This window comes from Plecotus auritus (assembly GCF_963455305.1).
Source record: "Plecotus auritus genome assembly, chromosome: 5".
NCBI classification, from domain to species: domain Eukaryota; kingdom Metazoa; phylum Chordata; class Mammalia; order Chiroptera; family Vespertilionidae; genus Plecotus; species Plecotus auritus.
In genome coordinates, this window is record NC_137776.1 from 168,110,588 (window position 1) to 168,138,262 (window position 27,675).

Consider the following 27,675-nt stretch of genomic DNA (forward strand, 5'->3'; position numbering starts at 1 on the left):
TACTGAGAAAAAAGAAAAGTCACCAAGACAAAATTACGAATGACTAATCCACATGAAAAATAGTCAAGGAAATACAAATAAAATACTGAAACAGCATTTTCACCTACCAGATTAATGAAGATTAGAGATATCAATACTGCCTAGTGATGTTGAAGCTTTCTGCAGGTGAGAGTACCAACTTGTAGAAACTTCCTGTGAGATTCCTCTGACAATATGTAGTAAAGATAAAATGTAAATAGTGGTTTTCATTACAACAATTTCACTTCTAAGAAGTTAGCTTAAGTAATAATTGCATATAATTATGCAGACTTGTATAAGGATAATAAACATCTGGAAACATTCTAAGTGCCCAATAGAGTACTGATGAGATAAATTATGGTTCAAACTTTTAATGCAAGCATTATTAACATGAAGAAGGATATGTTGATGAATGAAAGAAGCATATAACAAAACTACATGCATAGTTTGACCTCATTATGGGAAGGAGGAGGAGGAGGAGGAGGAGGAGGAGGAGGAGAAGGAGGAAAGGGAGGAAAGAGGAAGAGGAAGAAGCAGAGGAGGAGGAAAGAGCAGGAAAAAGAAAAAAGAAAGGGAGGAAGAAAGGAAAGAAGGGGATAGTTTGGATATATAAAGACCTGACTCTCCCAAGAACCAAAAGGGCTGTCCAAAGGTTAGCTCAAGGCCTATGAAATCCCAGCAGTGAGAACTAGGCTTGCAGTCAGAAGACTTGGCCCACTGAACCCACTTCCCATTCTAAAACATGGTGAACAATGACCCCTAACATTCCCACCACACAGAACTGTTGTGAGAATGAAGTGAAAGACCACATACAAACAGAAACTAAGGTGGAGATAAATAAAAACTATGGGCGTGGGTGCACACACACAATCAGCCAGGGAACAGTCAGCTCCGTATCTGGGCAGTCCCCCCACTTTGGGTTCCTAGTCCAGAAGGGAGCTCAAGACTGGATCTTAGGGCCCACCTCTACACACTGTCCCAAGACAGCCAACAGGGAAGGTCCTTCCTTCCTCCATCCCCACCGTGGGACCCAGCTTTATGTCCTGGCACTCATTACCCAACGCCGGTGCCACCTGATTTGTCCTTCAATAAAGGACCCACATTCTCCCAGGAAGACAAACTGTCAGTCTCCTGAGATGCCCTCCCCGCTTAACCAGGAATCCACTTGGGGGGAAAAGAACAATACAGCAGTAAAGCTACCAGGCGACTTTAGAAAGCTGAAAGCTGCTTTCATGTTTTGAGAAAACTGTTAGGAGCGAACTGCAGAAAGATGGCACATCCTTTTCCCAAATGCTCAGCACCTGCTTCTGTTAAGGATTAACACTGAGGGACTCTGTTACAATTTGGAACATTTAGAGGAAGTAGCAAAGTCCATGTTTTTGCTATCTTAGTACTCTTGCCTGAACAGTTTTTATATTTCTGCACTGTACCCAAAAATGCATTTTACTTAATAGTTATTTTAACTAAAATTTTTTATGCAAAGCAAGTGGGATTTCTTTTTTTCCAATGACAATTATGCTAAGTTTCCATGTGGACAACTGTAGCTTGTTCGGAAGTTAATTCTAGAGCTGGAAATTAGGGGCGGGGGGGGGGGGGTATGAAAACATATGTTGTTTACATAACCAGTATTTAAAAAAAAAAAAAAAAAAAAAAGGAAGAGCCTGGCCAGCGTGGCTCAGTGGTTGAGTGTCGACCTATGAACCAGGAGGTCATGGTTCGATTCCCAGTCAGGGCACACGCCCAGGTTGCAGGCTCAATCCCCAGTGTGGGGCGTGCAGGAGGCATTCTCTCTCATAATTTCTCTCTCTTTCTCTTTCTCTCTCTCTCTCTCTCTCTCTCTCCCCTCATATCTGGGCAGCCCCCCCTTCATCTCTGAAATAATTTTTTTAAAAAAAGGAAGAGGAGGAGAAGGAGGAGGGAAGGCTTAGATTCTCACTTGGGGCAGAGGAAAACCCTTATTCATCAGTGCTCCTACCCTATATAGTCACAATAATGTGTAATTCCAATTTTCATTCCAGCTGCGAAAACAGTATGAGTTTGAATTGTTGCACATAAAATGAAAAGTAGAAAGCTATCTGCGTCAGTCTATTGAGAGCTCTACTCTATAATTCACCTGAGATGAGAGCAGGAATAGTTCTAAATGTGGATCCTAAGTTGTAGTCTGAGGTAGTACTTCAGAGAACGAAGGACAATTATTTCTAATACTGCCGCGTACTGGCAGGGGCCAGGACTGACAGCTGGCATTGAACACCCAAGTGTCGGGATATTACTTCCATCTCTCTGACCCTTCCCAAGTGCATGGATTCAGCTGGGGCTGGATCCCTCAGGGCAGAGCAACCTCATGGACAGTTTGACCTGTTCCTATTGTATCCTCATCTGCCTACAAGCCCAAGCTACTCAACTCTGTCCCTCACCACTAAGCCCAGGAAGCCGGTGGAGAACCAGCCAGCCCACCCTGTGGGCAAGACTGTCCCTTTTCCTCAGGGCTGCAATGTTGCCCAATTCTAGGATCATGTTCTTACACGCCGCACCCGGAGGTTGTACAATATAACTGTCCTCCTTTGGTCTCCCCCATGCTTCTTATTCTCCAGGCCTAGACAGGGAGGGAGGAGGAGAGACCACTGTTACTTAGGGAAATCACGAGCCTCTGCTCTTCTTCTCTGTTGGCTCCTTACTGAGCCTTGGAGTTACATGTCAGTTAGGAAGGAAAGTTAAATACACATTCACTTTGAAAGTCAAATCTGCACCCCACCTGTCAATGCAGCATAGTCACAGTAGGCCCAGGACTGCTTCCACCTAATGCGTCACAGTTCATGATAGAGAGGCAGCCATAGTTGCTGTAGGCCAGTGGTCGGCAAACTCATTAGTCAACAGAGCCAAATATCAACAGTACAACGACTGAAATTTCTTTTGAGAGCCAAAAACCGACTTCTGCGCATGGGCCATGAAGTTTCAATCACACTGTATGTGCACGCCCGCACATGGTATTTTGTGGAAGAGCCACACTCAAGGGGCCAAAGAGCCACATGTGGCTCGCGAGCCGCAGTTTGCCAACCACTGCTGTAGGCAAAAGGGATGATCTTGTTACCCACATTGTTTCCCCTCCCCTGGAAACACATGGATTCTGGCCGGCCATGGGCTTGATATTGTTCAAATCCAGTGTTAATATGTGAATCTAAAGGGGGGCACAGAGGATTTTGATGAGACCTTCATTAATAAAAATAATTAACCAAGGCTGCTATAAATATTCATATTCAAGAGAATGGTCTAAATTCACAGAATATTTTTCCTGAAATGAACACTTATGGCTTTTGAATACATAAGACTAATGGGACTGTATCAAACAGACATTTCAGGGAACGTATACTTTCTAATTAGATGTCAGTTAATTATAGGAAAAGGGCTGCTCTACAGTGTTTGACAAGTTGGCCTGGGTCAATGATCTCTATCCTTTTCATGACCTTTTTCACAAAGTCAAATTTTAATCCAAACTTAAGTCCATCTCACCCAGTCAATGTGGCTCAGTGGTCGAGCATTGACCTATGAACCAGGAAGTCACGGTTCAATTCCCAGTCAGGGCACATGCCTGGGTTTCGTGCTCGATCCCCATTGTGGGGCGTGCAGTAGACAGGCAGTCAATGATTTTCTCTCATCAGTGATGTTTTATTCCTCTCCCCCCTCCCTTCCTTTCTCTGAAATCAAAGAAAATATATTTAAAACACACACGCGAACAAAAAAACTTAAGTCCATCTCATTGCTTATTGTAAAAGAATAGATTCTGAATTAATTAACAAAGATGCTATAAAAGAAGACACAGAGACCCTCTTGCACTCAATGTCTGGAGGAGCTGTCTCTCGGGCCTCACTCAGAGGAAGATGCAGGCCCAGCCCACATGATCTATAGCCTGTGGTCAATATTCCATCATATATCAAGGGTCTCAAGTTCATAGACACAAGTTCATAGTGGTCGTGTATGTAGCAGGGGAGACGTCAGCAATTCCTGAGTTTCCTCCTTTTGGGGAGTTCCATAGTTACCATCTTGAATCCAGGAATGGGGCCAAGCTGGGAATGGAGGAAGTCCATAGGCCCCCACCCACCTGGATAGAAGGTGCTCTATGCAGACACCTGAGAAGCTGTCATAACATCTGCCTCAGCAGCAGTGCATCCGCCGCACGTAGCACCCATCTGCAATCTAGACACGGAGGAGGAAAGAGAGTCCATTGGCACACTTTGGTTTTCCCATGGTGCATCCCTGTGAGCAGCCCAGGCACATTCATGAGAAGCTGCATGGGAGAGGAGCCACCACTCTGAGTGGCCAGGGCAGCCATCACCGACCTGGCTCTTCCCCTGGGACAGGAGGGCATCCCCACCACCCTAAGGTGCAGAGTTACTCATGCCTTTTGCCTGCTGAGTGTCCGCTGTGCCCAGGACAACCTCCACCCGTATCCCTTTACCCTCCTTAATCCCAGCTGTTCTCCGTGACCCCAACCCCATCCTCCCTCCGCTGCACTCATTTCTCAAAAACAGGCTCACATACCACACTGCTAAGAAGGAGAGGAACGCGAGAACAATCACGACAGCCACGGAGCCCAGCCCAACGCCTACCATCTGCTGCAGCGTGAGTGACGAATCTGTGGGACAAAACCACACACTGAGCCCACAGTGCCCGAATCACGCCCTCCCAGGAGGCGCACTCCCACCTGTGCTCACTCCGTTTTAACCCAAAACTTGGCTCCATTTAACAAACCATTCCTGAAATGCCCAGAGTGCCCTCTGCCCCCTGGGTTGGCCCTGAGGATGCAGGGCCTCAGGAAAACAGTTCCAGGGTATTTCTGAAAAGGAGGCAGAAAACCAGGCCACACTCAAGTCACGAGGGATGAAAAGACGGGCCTTGGAGAGCATACAAAGGCAGCGCACTGTGTGCTTTGGTTGGTCCTCTCTCAAGTCAACGACACTGGCTAGACTTAGGGCAGTTTCCCTTTGCACGAGGAAGAAGTCGTTCCGACATCACTTGGATATTTTTGCTTGAAAAATGATAGCTCCGATAGTTGAATAGAGTAAGTAAATCCTGTCTGTTGGTAGAGTTATCTCTCATTTTCCCTACGCATCAGCAAGAATGGTACCTCCCTGTTCTAGTCAGCAGGTTCCCCTGGGGACAAAATAAGAACATTGATGTAAAAGCTCTTTGAAAGACATAACTATTTCTATTTGGGGTGCATCGCATGCCAACTTCCGGGAGATCCCTGGTTATAAAGTGGAAAAGACCCACATGTGAGGTACACATGTGGACCCAGTAACTGTCATGTTCAGTTACTGTCATGTTCTAAACGAGGGGTCATGTTTTAATTTGCAAACACTTATTTAGCACTTACTACATGCCAGACCTTGTTCTAATTACCTCCCCCAAGCACCCAGTGGGTACTATTTTTTCACAGCAGCATCTAGACTAGCCTGTAAATAAATGGGAGAAAATGGGTGTACACCAGGGGCCAAGAATTTATGAGGCCATTTAGACCTCTGCTTACCACAATTATGAAGGTTTTATTTTATTTTTTAAATATATTTTTATTAATTTCAGAGGAAGGGAGGGGAAGAGAGAGATAGAAACATCAATGATGAGAGAGACTCACTTATCAGCTGCCTCATGCTCGCCCCACACTGGGGATCGAGTCCGCAACTCAACCATATGCCCTGACTGGAAATCAAACTGTGACCTCCTGGTTCATAAGTCGATGCTCAACCACTGAGCCACACTGGCTGGGCTAGGCTTATATCTTGATATAAATCTTATCTGGATTATTTAATTTGACAAGTACACCCCTATTATGCTTTGTTTTCCATCAAACTGTACTTCTGATTCCCTATTAACCATTCAACCCAATTCCATAAATTCTGATTAAGCACCGAATGTATGCTGGGTACTGCTCCAGTTCTTCAAATGCTCTCCCTCCAGGGTAGGAAATCTGGGAAGAAAAGACAAGTGTACTAATGGTTCTAAAGCAGGGGTGGGGAACATTTGGCCTGAGGGCCATATAAGGCCCATGAAATCATTTATTCTGGCCCTACCAAGACATTAGGGGTGAGTTAATTAAATGTTTGACCACATATAGCAGGCTCATTTTTAAGTTGATAATTTTGTATGGCCCTCGAATGCTGTTATAAATACCCAAATGGCCCTTTGCAGAAAAAAGGTTCCCCACCCCTGCTCTAAAGTATGGCAGAATGGCTAAAGAGAGGAAGAGATAGAGATCCTGTCCCATCGAGCAAATAAAAGCTTCAGGAAGAAGGTGGCACTTGATTTAAATCTTGAAGAACAGGTGGGACTGTAATAAGGAGAAATTATTGGAAGGGTATAGGGAGGGCAATGGTCGGCAAACTCATTAGTCAACAGAGCCAAATATCAATAGTACAACGATTGAAATTTCTTTTGAGAGCCAAATTTTTTAAACTTAAACTTCTAACGCCGCTTCTTCAAAATAGACTCGCCCAGGCCGTGGTATTTTGTGGAAGAGCCACACTCAAGGGGCCAAAGAGCCGCATGTGGCTCGCGTGCTGCGGTTTGCCGACGTGGAAGAGCCCTTGAGTGTGGCTCTTCCACAAAATACCATGGCCTGGGCGAGTCTATTTTGAAGAAGTGGCGTTAGAAGTTTAAGTTTAAAAAATTGGCTCTCAAAAGAAATTTTAATCGTTGTACTGTTGATATTTGGCTCTGTTGACTGAGTTTGCTGACCACTACCCTAGGTCAGTGGTCGGCAAACTGCGGCTCGTGAGCCACATGCGGCTCTTTGGCCCCTTGAGTGTGGCTCTTCCACAAAATACCACGGCCTGGGCGAGTCTATTTTGAAGAAGTGGTGTTAGAAGAAGTTTAAGTTTAAAAAATTTGGCTCTCAAAAGAAATTTTAATCGTCGTACTGTTGATATTTGGCTCTGTTGACTAATGAGTTTGCCGACCACTGGTCTAGGGCAATCCAGATGGAAGTAAGCACGTCATCGTATGAGCAAGACATTAAGGAGAGAAGGCAGGGGCCTTATCCAGCAAGAGCTGGTATATAAGTTTGCGTGAAGAAGAATGAGAGATGCAATTAGAAAGGTACATTGGTGTCACACTGAGGCTTGGAAATAAAACTAAAAAGTCATGGAGAGCTATGGAAAACTGTCAGGGGAAATAATAAAATCAGAGCTGAAGTTTAGAAATATGAGGCAGGTGGTGGCGCGCAGGCTAGGGAGAAGCGGGAAACCCTGAACACTTGTGATGGGAAATGAGATAGGAGGCTTTACCAGTCGTCCATGCTAGGAAATGAACACAGAGATGAAAATCAGAGAGGCATGCCCCGTCATGTGGGCAGAAAGAGAAAGAGGAGAAGTGACTGACTCAGAGGTTTCTGCCTGCAACTGAAGAAAGTTCCCTGATTGCAGTTTATCATTTCATATGTATTAAATGACCTCACTTTTCGACTCAAGAAATCAGACTCACAGTCCTTTGTGGCTGGAAGGGGTCACAGAGATCTCGGAAAGAGGCCACCGAGAATCAGCCAAGTTAAATATCATTTCAAGGCATTCGGCTGATTAGTAGCAGATCTCGGGCAAGGAAGCCCAGGCCTTTGCATTTCCCATCAAACCAACTGCTGGTTCCTTGGTAACCATCACAAAGCCCTTTTACAGGCAATTTGCGAAAGGTAAACATCATAATTCATGACTGGGCAAAGGAAAGAATGGGCCTTTTGCTTGGCATGAGTGAAATGGAACAATTTCTCCTTTTCACAGAAGGGACTGCCAGAGGTTAGTGTACAACACAGGTTAACTACATAGAAAAATATGTGCTAGAATTCCCCTCAGAATTTCAACATAACCATGGGTATTCTATTACCTCCAGATCTTTCCAGTAGTAGTTTGAATTCAAAGGTTCAAACTCGCTCTCAGTGTTGGTCCTTAATTTGAGGGGCAAGGCTGGGGTGGGGGGGGGGGGGGTGACTGCCAAATGCCACTTAGATATTTCCAAAGCAAAGTCCTTCCTGTTTAACTTAATCATAGTAGAATGCAGCCAGCTCGTTGGCGATTTCTTCTACCTATTTTGAGTGTTTGCCAATCACAGTTGCTGAAAGCAGTGGCATCTGGAAGCTATCAATTCTGTGTCTGTCCGGGATACTTGCACATCTCTATTCTTCTGAAAAAAGCACCTCTTTTCCTTGTGGCCACTCCATTCCCACCCTTAGCGCTTCAGGGAATGGACTGGCAGAGAAATGTCTCAGTGTTGAATGTATGGCTGTTTCATTCAACTCCAAGAAAGGGAGCTTAGCTTGTCTACACCCAGAAAGGCATAGCATACATCTTTGTTAAGCAAGGTCCTCACTTATTATGCTGTGTGAAATAAGTCACACAAAGAAGGACAAATTCTATATGAGCTCCCTTACATGTAGAATCTAATGAAGCTGAACTCATCAAAACAGAGAATAGAATGGTAATTGCCAGGGGGTGGGGGAAATGGGGAGATGTTGATGTAAGGGTACAAACTTCCAGTTATGAGATGTTCTGGGCATCTACTGCATAGCATGGTGACCAAATTATACACATTATACACCTCAAACTTACACAATGTCATGCCAATTATATATCCACTAGAGGTCTGGTGCACGAAATTCGTGAAGGTGGGGAGGGGGGAATGTGTCCCTCAGCCCAGCCTGCACCCTCTCCAATCTGGGACCCTTCAGGGGATATCTGACTGCCCGTTTAGGCCTGATCCCACTCTCACAATCCAGGACTACTGGCTCTCAACCGCTTGCCTGCCTGCCTGATTGCCCCTAACTGTTTCTGCCTGCCAGCCTGATCACCCCCTAACCACTCCTCTGCCAGCCTGATTGACGCCTAACTGCTTCCCTGCCGGCCTGATTGCCCCTAACTGCCCTCCCCTGCCAGCCTAGTCACCCCTAACTGCCCTCCCCTGTTGGCCTGGTTGCCCCTAACTGTCCCCCCCTGCAGGCCTGGTAGCCCCCAACTGCCCTCCCCTGCTGGCCCGGTCACTCCTAATTGCCCTCCCTTGCCAGCCTGGTCGCCCCTAACTACCATCCCCTGCTGGCCTGGTCACCCCCAACTGCCCTCCCCTGCAGGCCTGGTCACCCCTAACTGCCCTTCCCTGCTGGCCTGGTTGCTCCCAACTGCCCTCCCCTACAGGCCTGGTCACCCCTAACTGCCCTCCCCTGCAGACCTGGTTGCCCCCAACTGCCCTCCCCTGCTGGCCCGGTCACCCCTAACTGCCCTCCCCTGCCAGCCTGGGTCCCCCCACAACTGCCCTCCCCTGCTGGCCTGATTGCTCCCAACTGCCCTCCCCTATAGGCCTGGTCACCCCTAACTGTCCTCCCCTGCAGGCCTGGTCATCCCCAACTGCCTTCCCCTGCTGGCCCAGTCACCCCTAACTGCCCTCCCCTGCTGGCCTGGTCGCCCCTACCTGTCCTCCCCTGCAGGGCTGGTTGCCCCCAACTGCCTTCCCTTGCCAGCCTGGTACCCCTAACTGCCCTTCCCTGCTGACCTGGTTGCCCCCAACTGCCCTCCCTGCTGGCCTGGTCACCCCTAACTGCCCTCCCTTGCCAGTCTGGTCGCCCCTAACTGCCTTCCCCTGCCAGCCTGGGTCCCCCCGCAACTGCCCTCCCCTGCAGGCCTGACAGCCCCCAACCGCCCTCCCTTGCAGGCCTGGTCCCTCCCAACCGCCCTCCCCTGCAGGCCTGATTACCCACAGTTGCCCTCCCCTGCTGGCCATCTTCTGGTGGCCATCTTGTGTCCACACAGGGGTGGCCACCTTTGACCACATGGGGGCAGCCATCTTGTGTGTTGGAGTGATGGTCAATTTGCATATTACCTCTTTATTATATAGGATCCTATCTCAATAAAGCTGGAGAGAGGAGAGCAAGAGAGAAACCTTCACTGTCTGGCCATCCATAAGCCAAGATGGTTCGTGGTCAGGTACTACCTCTTCCCAACTGAAAAACCAAGTCCTCTACCCTTGTTGAAGTTGGTGTGAGTGGAGTAAAAAGAGGAGAAATAAGCTGAGGGGATGAGCAGACAAATGAAGAAAGCCTAATTCCCCAGGCCCCTCTCAAGCATTTCCTGCTAAGTCCCTCTAATGACAGGTTAAGGAATCCCCCTGAAAGCAAGGTTACATCCGCTCTTCCTCACCACCCCAGCCTCCTGTTTTATGCTGCTTTGAAGTAAGGGACAGGATGTAAGGGGTTAAACTGATACTGGACTACGGGCAGAATTCCTCAGGAAGTTGCTAGGACTCATAAACCACAAGGAAAGGGTCCAGATTCAAAGGTCGTAAACTTGACAAGATTTCTGGTATTAGCTATAAAATAATGGAATTCTGGGAATCAAATCCCCTGGCTGGCTGCTGGGGAAATCCCAGCCTGGCAAACAAGGACCTGTCTTGGCTTAATCCGTAAGGCAAGTCCCCGACTGGATAAGTGCGTGTAGGAAGCAGAAGGTTTAAACCAGTGGTCGGCAAACCGCAGCTCTTGAGCCACATGCGGCTCTTTGGCCCCTTGAGTGTGGCTCTTCCACAAAATACCACGTTTTTAGCAAAGGCCAGCTTAGGAGTACCCTAATTAAGTTAATAACAATGTACCTACCTATATAGTTTAAGTTTAAAAAATTCGGCTCTCAAAAGAAATTTCAATCGTTGTACTGTTGATATTTGGCTCTGTTGACTAATGAGTTTGCCGACCACTGGTTTAAACTGTACAGCACTCAGTGGAGCTCCTCCAAGAGCATCTCTTAGATGTGGCTTTGGGAGAAATAGACAAGGCTACTACTCTCCCACCAGGCAGGCCCAGGAAAAGACCGAGGCAGCCCAACCGACTGATCAAGTGATCCATTCTGCTGCCAGGGCAAGGGGTGCTTGCTTTTCCTCCCCTACATGAGGTGGTCATTGCTATGGGCACCCTGCCCAGTGCACAGTACTTTAGTTTTTCCTCCTTTCTAAGTGAAAGTACTTATTGTTTTTCCTTTCATATTATATACTGTGGTTTGGGAATGGCAGCCGTTTAGTCATGGATTGCTAAACAGATCATGAGAAGCACATCTGGATTTGATCAAGAGGACGGAACCATGCCCGGGAATCTTGGTCTTGGATCTGGAGACAGTAACAGACCCTCGTTTGAGTTATCTCCCACTAGGGTGCCACTTTTGGCTGTATGGAGGATCATTCCATTTCCTTAATGGAAGATGTCTTTCTTAATAGTATGTGTGTATGTATGTGTACGTGCAAAGCAGCCAAATGGTTGAAAGTAATGGGCTGCTGTAGCTCTTTGTTGTGGTCTGCCAACATGTTTTCTGTGCCTCTTTTCCTGATGGGGATCATGTCCCCCTCCTACTGCAATGCTGATGGGGTTGTCTATCACATTGATCTGCCCCCAACCAATCATATGAGTAAGCCCAAAACCCAAGACAGACCAATTATCATACCCCATCTCCTGTTAATAGTGACTCATCCAACAGAGTGTCACATACCCTAGGAGAAAAGGTGTTCCCTGAACTGAGGAACTTTCTGTTCCTACTGAAGTTGCTAAGTTGTGGTAGCTGGGGCCCATCCCTCGCCACCACATGGCTTATAGTCAAAGAAAATGATGCCACCTCGCAACTTAGAAACAGAGCAGAGACAATAGACAGAAAGAGAGAATCCCACACATGGTGTAGAGTCCCAAGTCCCAGTTCCTGCAGTCCTGGGGATGCTGCTCTTGTGGGAATTCCATAAACTCCCACCCTTAGACCCCCATTCTTTTCAGCTTTCTGCTTAAGCTACTATGAGATGGGTTTCTGTCACCTGTGACGATTTCAAAAGAAATCTCATTAACATACACTTGATGCTGCAGACTGGACATAGAGATGAGGACAGCATTCGTAGGCAGAAAAGGGTTTTACCTTTCACCTGAGCCCAAACTGCACAGGAGCATCTTCTCACCTATAAGGGCAAACACAGCAACATGTTTAAGCAGATGGCACAAGCTGTCAGTTCAGCACACCTCAGCTCTCCGAGTTTTAGCTCTTAATTGGACTAGAACATCTTTGAAGTCTCATCTAGCTCCAACATATTACATCTCAGCCATGTGATCACTGAGTGTGGCTATTCCACAAAATATCACGTTTTTAGCAAAGGCCAGCTTAGGAGTACCCTAATTAAGTTAATAACAATGTACCTACCTATATAGTTTAAGTTTAAAAAATTTGGCTCTCAAAAGAAATTTCAATCATTGTACTGTTGCTATTTGGCTCTGTTGACTTCTTGCTGAGCCTGGAAAGTGTTCAGGGGACTGGCAAATGACCCCAGGGATCACTTCTATAGCTTTCCATAGATTTCAGAAAGCACACCCTGTGGGTAAACAACAGGAATGGCAATAAATTTCATTCCCCTTGTCAGCTCTGAACAACTGGCTCTGACCCACAGGAGAATGACGTTGAGAAGATTCTGAGGTCAGATCCAGGCTCAGCAAGAAGTTTTGATGCATGTGATAGGCAAGGCTACTAGAACTCCTGGCACATAATAATACTTCGCCTATAATGATGATACTTATCTGGCAAACACATTTGCCCAAACTGTAGCCAAGAACCAGGAAGAAAGGGAAAAGAACATGTATGGCTTGAACTAGGTGGCTCACTGGTTAAACATCGACCTATGAACCAGATCTCAGCTTGATTCTCAGTCAGGGCACATGCACAGGTTGCAGGCTCAATCCCAAGTAAAGGGCATGTAGGAGGCAGTCGATCAATGATTCTCTTTCATCATTGATGTTTCTCTCTCTCTCTCTTTTTTCCTCTCTAAAAGCAATAAAATATATACATACATATATTTATATATTTTATTGATTTTTTACAGAGAGGAAAGGAGAGGGATAGAGAGTTAGAAACATCGATGAGAGAGAAACATCGATCAGCTGCCTCCTGCACACCTCCTACTGGGGATGTGCCCGCAACCAAGTTACGTGCCCTTGACCGGAATCGAACCCGGGACCTTCCAGTCCGCAGGCCGATGCTCTATCCACTGAGCCAAACCGGTTTTGGCAATAAAATATATTTTTAAAAAATTATTAAGATGGTAAATTTTATTTTACCACAACTAAAATTAAATATTTTTTAAAAATCACTACTATAATGTTCTCGAATTAGACGGTGGTGATGGTTGCACAAGCTTGTGAATACCCTAACCCTAAAAACCACAGAATTGCATACTTTAAATGGGTAAATTATATGGTATATGAATTTTATATCAACAAAGCTGTTTTAAAATGAGTAAGTCACTACTGATTTTAATATGACTATAACACTAATATATTTGAAACCCCTGGGGTAAGTAGTTGCGATTCAAATATGCAAGTCCACATATACATTTTTTCAAAGCCCCTCATCTCCTTTAGCATCACATGTTCCACTCAGCTGTATGAAAAGGAGGTAACAATGACATCACAGGAAAGCTTCCTATAAACTACAATTTTTATCATAACCTCCCACTTTATTCCCTCTGTCATAGACTAAATGTTTATCCCCCAATTTCAGCTGTTGAGCTCTAGCCCCAATGTGATGATAATTGGAGGTAGAGCCTTTAAAACTTATAGAGTTCAACCATCACAGTGTTTATTCCAGAAGATCTTCCATCCCTGGCTGACTGATCCAGTCATTATATTTATTTATTATGTGATGAATATTCAGTTCTATGTCTCATGAAAGAACCACAGCTGGGAGAGCACAGCCTTTTTAAGGACAGGGGAGAATAGAGTCCTATGCAACAGCCACAGAAGTGATGGAAGTGGGGCAGGACTGAGCTTAATCTGCCCTCCCTGCTGCTTCTGGGAGAATGAGGGGAGGCTGCAGCCTGGCAGGAGAACGGGGAAGTGATAAGAGATCTAGGAATTCCTCTCCAACTCGAGCTTCCGCAATGCACTGGAATGAGGGCATCTGTGAAGCGTCAGAGGAAGAACCAAAACCAGATCAGTCTAAATGCAGGTCCAACCAGGTCCTCCAGGAAGTTCAGACTATCACCCTCCATAGAGGTTTCACCTACCCGTCCTTTACCAAGGCCAAGTGTTCAACACATTCTTATGGTTATTATGTGCAGTGTCCATCTCAAACACTGGAAAAACAAATATTCAACCATTCAAATTTCACGTGAAGAAGAAAATAGTTCATAAGAGCTTTTAAAGACATATACCTTATTCCATTCGCTTGTGATTCGTAATATAATGCAATAATCATTCCCTATTTTCAAGGGTGCATTATAATATTTCCCGTAATACAGCCTGTCTCCAACGGATATCTCCATGGCATCATCTGGAACATGTCTGGCCAGTAGTTCTGCAGCCACATAGCCATGGGTATCAGAAGCATTGCTAAAGAATGAGGTCACCCCTTCAGAATCACAAGAAAATGTGCTTTGGAGGGCCAGGGGAACCACTAACACCTGGTAGGAACTGTAAGGAAAAAGAAAATGTCTATCAGACTCTTGCTCAGGGAGTCATTCATTCATTCATTCATTCATTCATTCATAGTTGTTAAGCACTTGCAATGAGATAAGCACTTTTCTGAGCACTGGAGCTGCAACTCTGGACAGAAAACAAAGTCCTTGCCCATGTGAGATTTAGTCTGACTGCTCCAACAGTCAAAGGAACTCCAGTTTTAACCTACAGCGTTATTGCCAGATGACGCTGAGCGAGGGATGTCTTCATGTTCTGGCTACCAATGGACACCAAGGACATCTTTAGCTGACAGAAGTTGTTGTACACATCACTGCCCTGGGCATACAAGCCATAAAGTTGATCTGATCAGTGATTTTCATGTGGGCAAATAAAGCCCAGCTGTGGGGAGGGGTTAGTTGTCACGTGGAGGCTGGCTGCCCACAAGAGTTAATGTACTAAGTCTGCAAAAAGGCTCCAGGAAATCACATGGTAACCGAACATGGAACTCATGTGATTTACATACCCTGCAGTTCACAGACTGATAGCAAAGTTCATGTGAAATCAATGAGAAGAAGGAAGTGCACAGTCACCTTGGGTTAATCTCATCTGACAACATGCTGAAACAACCAGACTGGCAAAATGTCACATGTGTGTTGTGAAACCGTTCCCCAACTGTGGACACAGAAACACGTTAGCAATCAGGTGTCATTTCGTCATGTGTATTCTTATTTATCCCCCCAAATAGAAAACCTGTCAGTGAAAGGAAGTCTAAGAATAAAATTTCACTGAGAATGAATCACGCCTTCCTTTTCATTGCCCTCTCCTCAGTACATATCACCTGACTCTGGTACAGCAAATGTTTGAACATCTGCTTTCTCGGTCAGGCTTGAGGGCAGGGATTTGAATGATTTACTTTTATATCTTTGCAACTCCTTACCCCAGTCTTTGGCTATGATTGACTACCCACTAATGTTTCCTGAGTTAAAATTTCAGTAAAGAGAGAAAAAACATGCACCAGATATGATTAGAGTAATTTCCAAAAGTCATTAGGCCACATAATTCTGTTTTACCCATAAATGCACACTTCCTGTTCCACATTCATAATGCCCCATCTCCTGCTTGCTGAAGGCCCATGAGTCACCAGGCTAAGGAAAGGGAGCCCTCCCCCACCCACAGCAGGTGTTGGCTTGGAAAGTCTCCATTCCAAACATCAGAGGTGTCCTCAGGGCCCTGATTTCCACAAAGTGTTGGTTTACTTTCCGGCAAAGTGTTTTCTACGAAAGAGACAAGCTAAAGCCGTGGTCGGCAAACTGCGGCTCGCGAGCCACATGTGGCTCTTTGGCCCCTTGAGTGTGGCTCTTCCACAAAATACCATGGCCTGGGCGAGTCTATTTTGAAGAAGTGGTGTTAGAAGAAGTTTAAGTTTAAAAAATTTGGCTCTCAAAAGAAATTTCAATCATTGTACTGTTGATATTTGGCTCTGTTGACGAATGAGTTTGCCGACCACTGAGCTAAAGCCTGCAGGGCAATGAGTTGTCACTGTCATCACCAGTAAACATTTGCTCAGCACTCACTGCCTGCAAGGAAGCACCTGTCACACACACTTTCCTGGGGACTTGAAGGTTTCCCAGTGAATCATGGCTGCAGGGAAGAAAGTAAAAGTTGCAGCAGCTCCATCCTGCCCATAAGCGTATCTTCAAATCCCTCTCTTCTCTCCACATAGGTGGTGCTGTTCAAGTGCAAAGTCAAGGTTCACCTGAACTATTTGACTGTGCATTGTCCATTGAAGGCACTACAGTATTCATGTGGCAGAAAGCAGTCTCCTCAGTTAGCATGATCATAATCACCGGAGCTGCTTGATAATTACTAGTAAATAAATTTCTAGCCCCCATGCCAGAACTACTGGATCAAAATCTACAGGAGTTTCCCTGGCCTTTTTGCTCAGTGGGCAGAGTGTTGGCCAGTGGGCCAAAGGGTCTCGGGTTCAACTCCTAGTCAAGGGCACATACCTCAGTTGCAGGTTTGGTCCCCAGTCCTGATTGGGTTGCATATAGGAGGCAACCAGGCGATGTGCCTCTCTCACATTGATGTTTCTCTCTCTCTCTCTCTCTCCCCCCTCCCCCACCTCCATCTTCCCTCCCACTCTCTCTCTAAAGATCAATGGAAAAAAATATCCTTGGGTGAGGATTAAAAAAATCTCCAGGAGTTGACTCTGAGAATTTGTCTTGCTGCTAATGCCATCCAGGTGACTCCTGTAATCTGGCAAGTGTGGTAGACACCACCATTGAGAGAGCCCAGGAACAGGCCGCATCATCTACCCCAGGTCACCAAGCTAAGGAAGAAAGCCTCGGTCCCAGAGCCCCTGCTCTGCCATGTGCGCCGAGCCACTGCCCTTTATCAATAATGCACAGAGCAGACCCAGGCCTGCCTCACACACTGACAAAGCTGCTACTCCCAGCTCAGATCAGACACAGCGGTCAGGCAGAGGACACCAGCACACTGGCCTGCTGGTAATTAGCCCTGATGATATCAGGGGAGCAGCTGAGGCTGTTTGGAACAGGACTGTTCTGGAAGAACTTTTCCCCTCTTTCTCATCACCACCCTCCTTTGAAGGACTCACAGATCTCCACTTCCTGTTTTGAAGGCACAAGCCACAAGGGTAGACTGTCATTTGGCTTTTCTTTTTGCCTGGCATCATTATTTGTTCCAAATATCACATTTTCTCTGGCAAACGCTCTCAGGTAGTGATGTCACAACTTCTGTTGCCTTTATAACAACAGAATTACAGTGCATCGCAGTCACTTGTCAGGAATCAAGAAACAGAAGAATTTAGGCAATATCCATCCCTGGAAAGACCTTTGAGCATTTATTGAACTTACGTAAACTAATAGAAAGACAGAAGAAGCCTAAGTTTCATTATAAATGGACACATAAGTGTCCCCAGATGTTCTTTTTTAAAAAAAATGTATTTTATTGATTTTTTTACAGAGAGGAAGGGAGAGGGATAGAGAGTTAGAAACATCGATGAGAGAGAAACATCGATCAGCTGCCTCCTGCACACTCCCCACCAGGTATGTGCCCGCAACCAAGGTACATGCATGCCCTTGACCGGAATCGAACCTGGGACCCTTGAGTCCGCAGGCCGACGCTCTATCCACTGAGCCAAACCGGTTAGGGCAAGATGTTCTTTTTTATAGTATCTCATGCTTAGATTGGACTGACGGGTCAAGAGAGATAAAGCAATGTCAGTGAGGTCAAGCATGGCAAGGTATTGTTATCTCCTTGATTTATGCCTGTGAGGTAGTTGCTCATCTCTCCAGGCAAACCTCTATCTTCCTCTCTTAAAAAGGGGATAATTCTGCTTTTGTGACCCTATCATGACCTTTGTAAATAAAATGCTTAATTGAGAAATCAAGATGGCAACATAGGTAAGCACCTAAACTGCTGCCCCGCACAACAATTTCAAAACTACAACTAAAAGATAGAACGGACACCATCCAGAACCACAGGAAGGCTGGCTGAGTAGAAATTCTACAACTGGAAGGAAAGAGGAAAGCTCACGGAGAAGGAGCGGCAAAGAGCTGAAGTACAGAGACACGCGCACGCCGAGAGGAAGGGCGGCGGAGTGCCTGGCTGGCTTTCTCTGGCGGGAGGGGGAAAGAAGCCCCCGACTGCACTGAACCCCAGTTCCGACTGCACTGAACCTCAGTTTCGGGCGAAACCCTGTGGACCCAGGCTCATACAGGGGGAGTTTGGACTGTCAGGTAGAGAGAAAGGCACCCGGAGACTCGGAAACTCGGAGACTCAGGGGAGCCGCGGCGGCAGGGGTCTGGAGGCGCGAGTGTGCACAAGGACTGACTGCGGAGGTTACCACAGGCTGTCCCTGGCGGAAGGGAGTCGGGGGCTCCTGACTGCACTGAACCCCAGTTCCCACTGCACTGAACCGCAGTTCTGGGCGAGCCCCTGGGGACCCATGCTCTTACCGGGGAAGTCTGGACTGCAGGGCAGAAACTCGGGAACCGCAGAGGGCGGAGGTCTAGAGACTCACCTGCAAGGGCAGGGTTGACGGGAAGCCAAGACTGTCTGCCCCGCCCTGAGACTCCACCCCTTCCAAGCTGAGCACAGAGGCTTTTGCAATCAGGCAGGGCTAATCCTATAAGGCTGTCTCCAGCTCCAAAAATCTCCCAGTGTAGACACAGCTAATCCTCACAGCCAACTGGCCTGGAGGTCAATTCCTCCCAGTAATACCAACAACAATCAAGGCTTAACTACAACAAGGCTGTACACACAGTCCACAAAGGGGTGCACCAAGAGTGTCCACCTCAGGTTAACTGGGGAGGCCGACCCACTGGGCTATATAGGAAACCTAGCACACAAAGCTACTCTACCAACTCAGCAAAGCAGTGAAAAATGGGGAGATGAAAAAACAGATCACAAACGAAAGAAATGGAGGAAAACAAACGACTGGATATAGAATTCAAAACCACGGTTATAAGGCTCTTCAAAAATATCCTAGAAAAGGCCGATAAATATAACGAGACCCTCGAAGATATGAAAAAGGACCAACTAGAAATTAAACATACACTGACTGAAATAAAAAATATTATACAGAGACCCAACAGCAGACTAGAGGAACGCAAGAATCAAGTCAAAGATTTGAAATACAAAGAAGCAAAAAACACTCAACCGGAAAAGCAAAAAAAAGAAAAAAGAATCCAAAAAGTTGAAGATAATGTAAGAAGACTCTGGGACAACTTCAAGCGTACCAACATCAGAATTATGGGGGTGCCAGAAGAAGAGAGAGAGCAAGATACTGAAAACCTATTGGAAGAAATAATGACAGAAAACTTCCCCGACCTGGTGAAAGAAATAGACTTACAAGTCCAGGAAGCACACAGAACCCCAAACAAAAGGAATCCAAAGAGGACCACACCAAAACACATCATAATTAAAATGCCAAGAGCAAAAGACAAAGAGAGAATATTAAAAGCAGCAAGAGAAAAACAGTTAATTACCTACAAGGGAGAACCCATACGATTGTCAGCTGATTTCTCAACAGAAACTATGCAGGCCAGACAGGAGTGGCAAGAAATATTCAAAGTGATGAACAGCAAGAACCTACAACCAAGACTACTCTACTCAGCAAAGCTATTATTCAGGATAGAAGGTCAGATAAAGAGCTTCACAGATAAGAAAAAGCTAAAGGAGTTCATCACCACCAAACCAGTATTATATGAAATGCTGAAAGGTATTCTTAAAGAAGAGGAAGAAGAAAAAAGTAAAGAGAAAAATTATGAACAACAAATACATATCTATCAACAAGTGAACCTAAAAATCAAGTGAATTAAAAATCTGAGGAACAGAATAAACTGGTGAATATAATAGAATCAGGGGCATAGAAAGAGAGTGGACTGATAATTCTCAGGGGAAAAAGGGTATGGGGGTGTGCAATAAGAGATTGGACAAAAATCGTACACCTATGGATGAGGACAATGTGGGGGGAGGGAAGGGCAAAGAGTGGGGTGGGAACCGGGTGGAGGGGAGCTATGAAGGGGAAAAGGAGAAACAATTGTAATAACCTGAACAATAAAGATTTATTAAAAAAGAAAATAAAGGAAAAAAACAAGAAAAAAAATAAAATGCTTAATTGAACACAATGTAGTTGTCCAACCGAGGTAAATTAATTCCATCCTACTACTATCTGGGATTCCAGAAGCAGTCATTAACTATGTGGTATTTCGCCCATAACTCAATACATGAGTGAATTAAAAGAATTATCCAAATGACCTTTTCAGAAGCCACCCATCCTTAAATGAAGGAAAATATGTTCTGGTTTTGATAAATGTAATGATGCTCCTGATCCACCGCCACTAACAGATATGCATGGAGATGTGAGTGCAAAGGATAATGCCTGACATGTCCCAGACTCCCAACCATTGCTTGTCCAGTGATCAAAGAAATGGACTTAATTTCTTGACCTACGTTGCCTAAGTGCTGGTCTCTGGTCCTTTGGAAGTCTCTGTATTTGTTTGGAAGGGGACTGGTTGAAATTAAGAGTCCAGGCTGTACCCAACTATTCAAGTGCTGCCACCCAAAGATTCCGAAGCACTCCATGAGGACCCCTGGGGAGCCCTGGGAAAGGGCTGCTACTGACCTGATAGGCCCGTTGTTTTCCTTGGCTTTCCTCAGTTTCAGGCGTGGAAGAGGCCCTCCGTGTAATGTGAAAAAATCTACTTCTGGAAGGGGAGGCTCTGAAAACATGTTGAAAAGAAGAAAAGAGTACCATCAGAATAAGCAGAAGCAGGAAGAAAGTGGTCCTCATGGGGCCATCAAAAGGAAAGGTTTAATGGAAGAAGTGATGAGCATATTCGGATACATGCTACAACATGGATGAATCTTGAAAACATTACCCTAAGTGAAATAAGCCGGATACAAAAGGACAAATATTGTATGATTTCACTTCTGTGAAAGAGCGATAACAGGCGAATCCATAGACACAGGGAAGTAGATTAGAAGTTGCCAAGGACTGAGGAGGCTGGGTCAGGGAATGTGAAGTTATTGCTTATCAGTCAACAGAGTTTCTGTTTGGGGTGATAAACACATTTTAGAAACAGGTAATGGTGATAACAATGTAAATGTACTTAATGCCAATAAATTGTGTACTGGGAAATGGTTACAATGGTACATTTTATGTTACATACATTTTACCAGAATAAAGTAAGAAGCGATACCCCAGCACTGGGAGAGGGTGGATGCTCTGGGCATTAGAGTTCACTGGGTGGACAGGTCCCTATTGGTGGAGAAGACCAGCACATTAGACTTCTAGATCCTTTATAATCACACAGTTCTCTGTCTTTATTTTGCTCTCCCTGGCAATCAAACTCCCGAAATTGATTTTCCACTGGGAAGAGAATATACTAATTGTCTGACACGGGTGTTCTAGCATTTAACCAGAAGCTACATTCATGTACCAGCTGCCATTCTGCCTTATGGATGTATTGGTCACTAACCCAATGCACTAGATGTGTCCTGTACATGCCTCATCTCATTTAACCTTCTCAACAATGCTATCGAGTAAATGAGATTTACAGACAGAGGGAGGAAGAGAGAAATAGAAGGAATAAAATATGAGTGCCCTCTCCCCCCCTTCTAGCCCTAAACCCTGCCACAATGAAATCAAGGACGAGGATGCCGAAGTAGACTCTATTCACCCAATTAGAATATAGCTTTGAGGTAGAAATTCTCACTCCAAGTTTTAATAAATAAAAACGTAGACCTTCCTAGACAGTTTTAAAAGCTCTATCGAAAATAGAGACGGTTTTGTAATCACAAGAGGCTTAGAACTATGAGAAAGTTATACACCTGGGCAAGGGGAGGAGGGAGCCTATGGCACCCAGAAACAGCTCTCTGCAGGAGCAGGAGGGGAGAGGGTGCGGGCAGCACTTCAGTATGGCGGAGGATGAGTCCAATTGGATAGAGGCAGGCCATAAAGTAAGAGGTGTGGGTGGATGCCAGAGCTAAGGTCCTAGAAATAAGAAGTCATTTAAAGATTCTTAGCAGACGCCGGCGTGGCTCAGTAGTTGAGCGTCAACCTATGAACCTGGAGGTCACGGTTCGATTCCCAGTCAAGGCTCATGCCTGGGTTGTGGACTCCATCCCCAGTGTGGGGTGTGCAGGAGGCAGCCAATCAGTGATTCTCTCTCATCACTGATGTCTCTCTCTCTCTCTCTTCTTCTCCCTTCCTCTCTGAAATTAAAAAAAAAAAAAAAAAAAAAAAGATTCTTAGCAGATGCATATTTTAGAAGCACAATGTGGATGTCTCACTGGGAAATGACTTGGAAAAGAGCATGTGTACAGGCCATCTAAAATCTAGGTGGCAGTGCTTGAGTTGTGAAGCAAGCCGTGGCACGGAGACTGAAGAAGAGGGCCAGAGGGGGAGAGATGGAACAGGACGTGGTGGGAGATAAGGAAGGGGAAGGAATCTGGGCTTGGGTTTCGGCCTCTGAGTCAGTGGTGACGACCTTCATCAAGGTCCAAGGGGAAAGTTCAGAAGCAGCTCACTACTAGCCCTGTGAAGTTCCACGTGCTTGTGGAATTGTCCTGAGGCCAGCTGGAAACACACATCTGAGTGCTTCCCGGCCTCTTGGCTAAGATCAAGTGTAGAAATACAGGTCCGGCGCTCAGGAGCACACTGTGGCGGTGGCATGGAGTCAGTCATCAGTAGGAGAGGCTACACTTATTCGGGGGACAGTATACGTGCATCTGAGAAAAGATGGGCCCAGAGGAAACCACTGGGAAACCCAGGCCTCTAGGACCACGTGGAAGAGTGAAAGTCCCCTGTAGCTTTGTTACGCAGCACTAAATCTGGAACTTCTTCCAGTGTCACCAGGTATGGTCACATGGATTATGTAGGAAACCTGTGGCATTGCCAGGGACCCCAGGAGTTGACCTGGAACAGCCCACGCTTCCAATCAGGGCCTCACACAAAGGGGCTGAAGGTCTAGGCTGTTTCTAAGAGGCGTCCAGACAGAGAGTCCATCCTGACACTCCCGAGAGAGACCAGCTAGGTTCTGGGTAAGGACCCAAAGAGGGGCCGGCAGTTTGCAAAGCCCCATGGAGAACGTACCCCTTCCAGTTTGAGGCTTTCTGCCCCCAGCCCTCACGCTATCACTGAGATGCCCTTCTGTTTGTGTTGTTTTGGTGTCTCGGTAAAGTTAAGTGGTTTTTATCACACATTTCCTGTTTCCAGCCCAGAGGGAGATGAATTCCTCTATGTGAGAACCCTCCAGAGGCTCTTTTAAGTTACTCCTCTGTTTGATCTTCTCTGAGATGAAAAACTCTAGTTCTTCTAACCTTTTAAAACCACTCCGTTTCTCCCTTTCTCACCGCCCTCGGTAACAGCAGAACAAAGCGCTCCTCAGCTCTGCGAAGGCGCACCCACAGCCAAGCAGGAAGCCCTCCAGGGCTCGGTCTTCAGTTCTAAATGTGCCACTACCATCAGGTTGATTCAATCACCGTGTGCTTTCTGCTCGGCCTGCGCTAGGCCTTCCCACCTGAGATTTCAAAAGTCTGCTTCACCTCCCTAAGGTACAAACCGGAACTTCATCACGCTCGCTCTTACTTAGCCACCTTTCGAGGTGAAATAACGTTCACTTCTGGCCATATTTCCCACGGTCCTGTTTCCCATTCCCCCAACTGCTGTGCTTGGCAGATTAGTTCTCCTCTCCGTGAGCCTCACGGATGATTTAAACCCAATCAGATTCCAGGCAAGAAATGGGTGGTGTCTGCAGAGCGCAGTTCTTTCCTCTGGGTGTGTACCCAGAAGGCGACCCTCACAGCATTCCCAGGTGTTGACAACATCCAGCCGCTCCTAGAAGCAAAGGAAAATCTGGGGCTGCCCTGTGAGAAAACTTTAGAGTGTGGAGGACAGCAATGAAGGAGAACTTGACCTAGAAAATATTAAATATATTCCAAAATTACAATAATTGAAATAGTAGGGTTTAAGCACAGGGCAGGCAAAGGAATGGAAGGAGCTAGGACAGTCTTGAAAGAGACCCAAATAATTGAAAAAAAATTTTTTTTTAAATAAAAAGATAATAAGTAAAGAGACCCAAATAAATGTGACATGAATAGTCTTGCCAAAGGTGACAGGAAACTGGCTTATCATTTGGGGGAATACTACCATGTAAATTTAGCCTTACACCATAGATCCAAACCAGTTCCAAATGGATCTAAGTTTAACCGTGAAAAGCAAAGAAATTCAGAAGCACTAGAAAACAAGAATTAATCTGATTTAAGGGTAGGGAAGGCTTTTCTTGGCATGACCAGAGGCAGAAACCACAAAGGAATCGATGGAATTGATCACATGAAAATTTTAAAATGTCTAAATGTCAAAAAGAATATTGAAAAGAAAATTGAAGTGTAAATAACCTGGGGGTTGTGATAGGTGGAACAAAAGATTAATTTCATTAATGTAGGCAAACTATTAAAATCCATAGAGAAAAGAGGTAATGTAAGGGCAAATGTGTTAAAATTCCTCTCTAAAACCCACCAAAATGAACTAAAAGGACCAAAAAGAGGAGAAAAATTTATTTGTACCAAACAAAAGTCCCAACATTATACTATGTAAACTTCAAGTAAATGCAAGGAATTAATACACATAAATAAATATACGTAATAAAGACACCACAGTCATTCTTTTCTCATCCTTACCACCCAGAGAGATCATGCTGCCCACTCAAGGTAGGATCAATTGAAACTGATGGCAATAGAAGAACTGGTAGCTTACACCATACGTCATCAGATATCACAAGGCTAGCTGCATCTCCCCATCGATAACATTTATGAGACTTGGCTCCCAGCAAGAAGGAACAATTTTTTTTTTTTCATCTCTATATCTCCGTCAGCACTTAGCCTGGGTCTTTGTACATAACCAATCAATAAATGTCCGCTGAATTAAATTGTTAAGTTGCAGCATGCCCCTCCCCCACTCCTCTGCCCCACAGAAACCCTGGTTCTGGGTTCCTAGGAGTTCCCATCAGTAAGATTTAGTTTAATGTAAGACACTCAGAAGGGAAATTCCATTCACATTTCTTCTGGGATATCAGCTGCTGCATTTTCCAGGACCAATCCCCTTCCTTGCCTGACATTTCTGGTCAAATTCAAAAGTCCATGATGTTTCTGAAACAAAGCCACAGCTTCAACAACCACATGTGCCTCTAAACAAATATATATATATATTCTTCAGATATAAAGAAACTTTCCCATTCACGTTTTCTAAAAGCCACCGAACGGATTTCCACCTCACCTGCCGCTCTCACCCTCTTTCACTGAAACACTTGCCCCTGTCCTTCCGCATTCCTAGAACTTCAGACCTCTGCTGAAGTCAGCAGTACTGCAGTGTATCTAGAGCGCTGGTTTTCATTCTATTCCCATCAGTAAGATTTTGTTTAATGTAAGACACTCAGAAGGAAAATTCATTCACTTTTCTTCTGGGAAATCAGCTGCTTTGCATTTTCCAGACCCAAATTCCTTGCCTAACATTTCTGGTAAAATTCAAAAGTTCACAATTTTACTAAAATAAAGCCACATCTTAGGCAGGCGTTCCTCTTCACATCAACATATAAGGTTCCCTTTTTTCCTCTTTTATAAAAGGGATTGGGGTCCCCCCTTTCCCTCCCTTTCATGAGATCTTAACAGCTTGAATTTTTACACTTTTTTAAAATTGCAAATTCTTTAAAGTAGGGTAGAGTTGGAAAATATGCTGTTGTGGTCTCAATGAACTTTAAGCAGCTCACCAGTGCTCCCTGGTGGCCATAAGCACAAATACAGAAGGAATTTAACCAACACTCAGGTACACACTACCCAAAATTTAACCAATGGTAACATTTTGTTTCAGATATCTTTGTAAGAAATAAAACAGTCATCGTTACAGGCCCCTTAGCACCCCTCTCCAACTCCATGTCCTTCTTCCTCTCTTTCTTAAAGTTCATCACATAATGATAAAAAGGAATACTGTTCCTCTTTATCCAGGCCTAGCCACAGCTCCGTGGTGACTTTGTGCATCCAAATACCTTTATTTGAGATGTACCTGTTATCTGGGTTGTTAGGGAGATGACCACGGGAAGGACAGAAGACCAAGCGCAAATGCTGACACTGTAGTTGGTACCCGGACGCAGGTCCAAGCACATCTCAGGAGCCTGGCTGCTCGTAGTGATGTTAAAGGTGATTTCCTGGGCAAACTCCTTCTGATACCATCTCTGGCCCTGAACGCGGAGCTAGAACACAGAGAAGTTCACAGGTGAATCACGGGCTTGAAGGGCTAGATCTTTACCTTTCTCATGAACTCTCTTGCTCTTGACTCTAAAGCTCCTTCAAAACATGAAATGCAATAATAAGTAAAGATTAGAGTCGTCATACCACAAATATTGTAGTTGCAATATTATCAGTGTGATAAGTATATTTTTATATCAAAATGCACAAAAGGTCGAGGGCCAAACACTGGCAACTTTCTCTTTCTTGTTCTCACATACACGATACATGTTCAACGTGGAAGTCTATTGGCAAAATTTTGGAAGCAAAGCCCAAGAACATTTCTCTAGAAAGACAATTAAGAATCTGACGTAAGGCCCTGGCTGATGTGACTCAGCAGTTAGAACCATCGGCCCATGGACCTGAGGGTCTTGGGATTGAGTCCTAGTCAAGGGCACCCTGGGATGCAGGTTCGATTCCAGGCCCAGGTCAGGGCGCATGAGGTGTCTCCTCTCTCACATCGATGTCTTTCTCTCTCCCTCCCTCCCTCTCTCCCTTCCTTCCACTTTCTAGAAAATCAACGGGAAAAATATCCTCGGGTGAGGATTAACAACAACAAAAATCTGAAGTAGGGCTTCTCCAAAGCAGGACGTGAATTGGGATACCCTTCTGGTGAAACCTGGGAAGGATTTCCCTCCTCTGCCCACCCCTTTCTGACATTCCCTATACTTTCCTGTAACATTCCAGTACCTGCGCCAATACACACTCATGCTTCTCTCTACTTAATTCCTTTTAATAATAGCTCACCCCATGATCTTTCACTTTCTTACTGACACACACATCTAGCATCAAAGTTCCCCTGGACTCTCAAGGCAACACATTCAGACCCTTGTCAGGGACACTGGTGTGGAGAGACACACACATGCAAAGGCCTTTGGATTCCTCCTCGGATCCTGCCTGCACATCAACTCTGCTCCAGGCTGTGTGCTCACACCCAAAACACCTCTCCTGGCTTTCTCATCAGTCCCCAAGGTCACTCTTGTCAAAAATGCAGCAGAAGTGCCCATTTTATTGCTTCTGGTTGTAATTGTCACTATAATTCTCCTATTCACAATGGCAGCTACGTAAGCAGAATTTTAGGTGCATTGATATTTTTTAAACCTCCCACACAACACAAACACCCATCCATAGAGTAACTTTCAGTAACTCACTAAATACATTTCCTTTCTACCAGCTATCTTCATGTTTCTCCATCTCAAGCAGGTTTCATTAAATATTGAAGCGTTGCTGATCGTCTGTTTAACTGCAGGGAGAAAAGAATGAGAAATCAATGGACACCCTGTACAAAAATACTACCTTTTCATTTTCCAAGGATAAGCATTTACATAGAATGATTTCAGCAGTATTTTAATTTACAAATGAGTGGTAGTAACACACTTTTATATTTATGTAAAATCAGCCCTAATGAAAGA

General features: G+C 45.2%; 1 protein-coding gene across 1 annotated transcript in view; it reads right to left on the reverse strand.

The window, feature by feature from the left end:
* Window positions 1-3,664: 3,664 nt before the first annotated feature.
* The window catches only part of SUSD1 (sushi domain containing 1), a 94,605-nt gene continuing 70,594 nt past the window's right edge, over window positions 3,665-27,675 (reverse strand). The window contains exons 11-17 of the mRNA XM_080667893.1: window positions 27,415-27,506; window positions 26,043-26,229; window positions 20,607-20,703; window positions 14,209-14,467; window positions 11,928-11,967; window positions 4,555-4,648; window positions 3,665-4,209 (exon numbers count right to left, since the gene is read on the reverse strand). Of these exons, the coding sequence (XP_080524019.1) occupies window position 4,209; window positions 4,555-4,648; window positions 11,928-11,967; window positions 14,209-14,467; window positions 20,607-20,703; window positions 26,043-26,229; window positions 27,415-27,506 (770 nt within the window). The 3' untranslated portion in view covers window positions 3,665-4,208. The remainder of the gene's footprint in view (window positions 4,210-4,554; window positions 4,649-11,927; window positions 11,968-14,208; window positions 14,468-20,606; window positions 20,704-26,042; window positions 26,230-27,414; window positions 27,507-27,675) is intronic.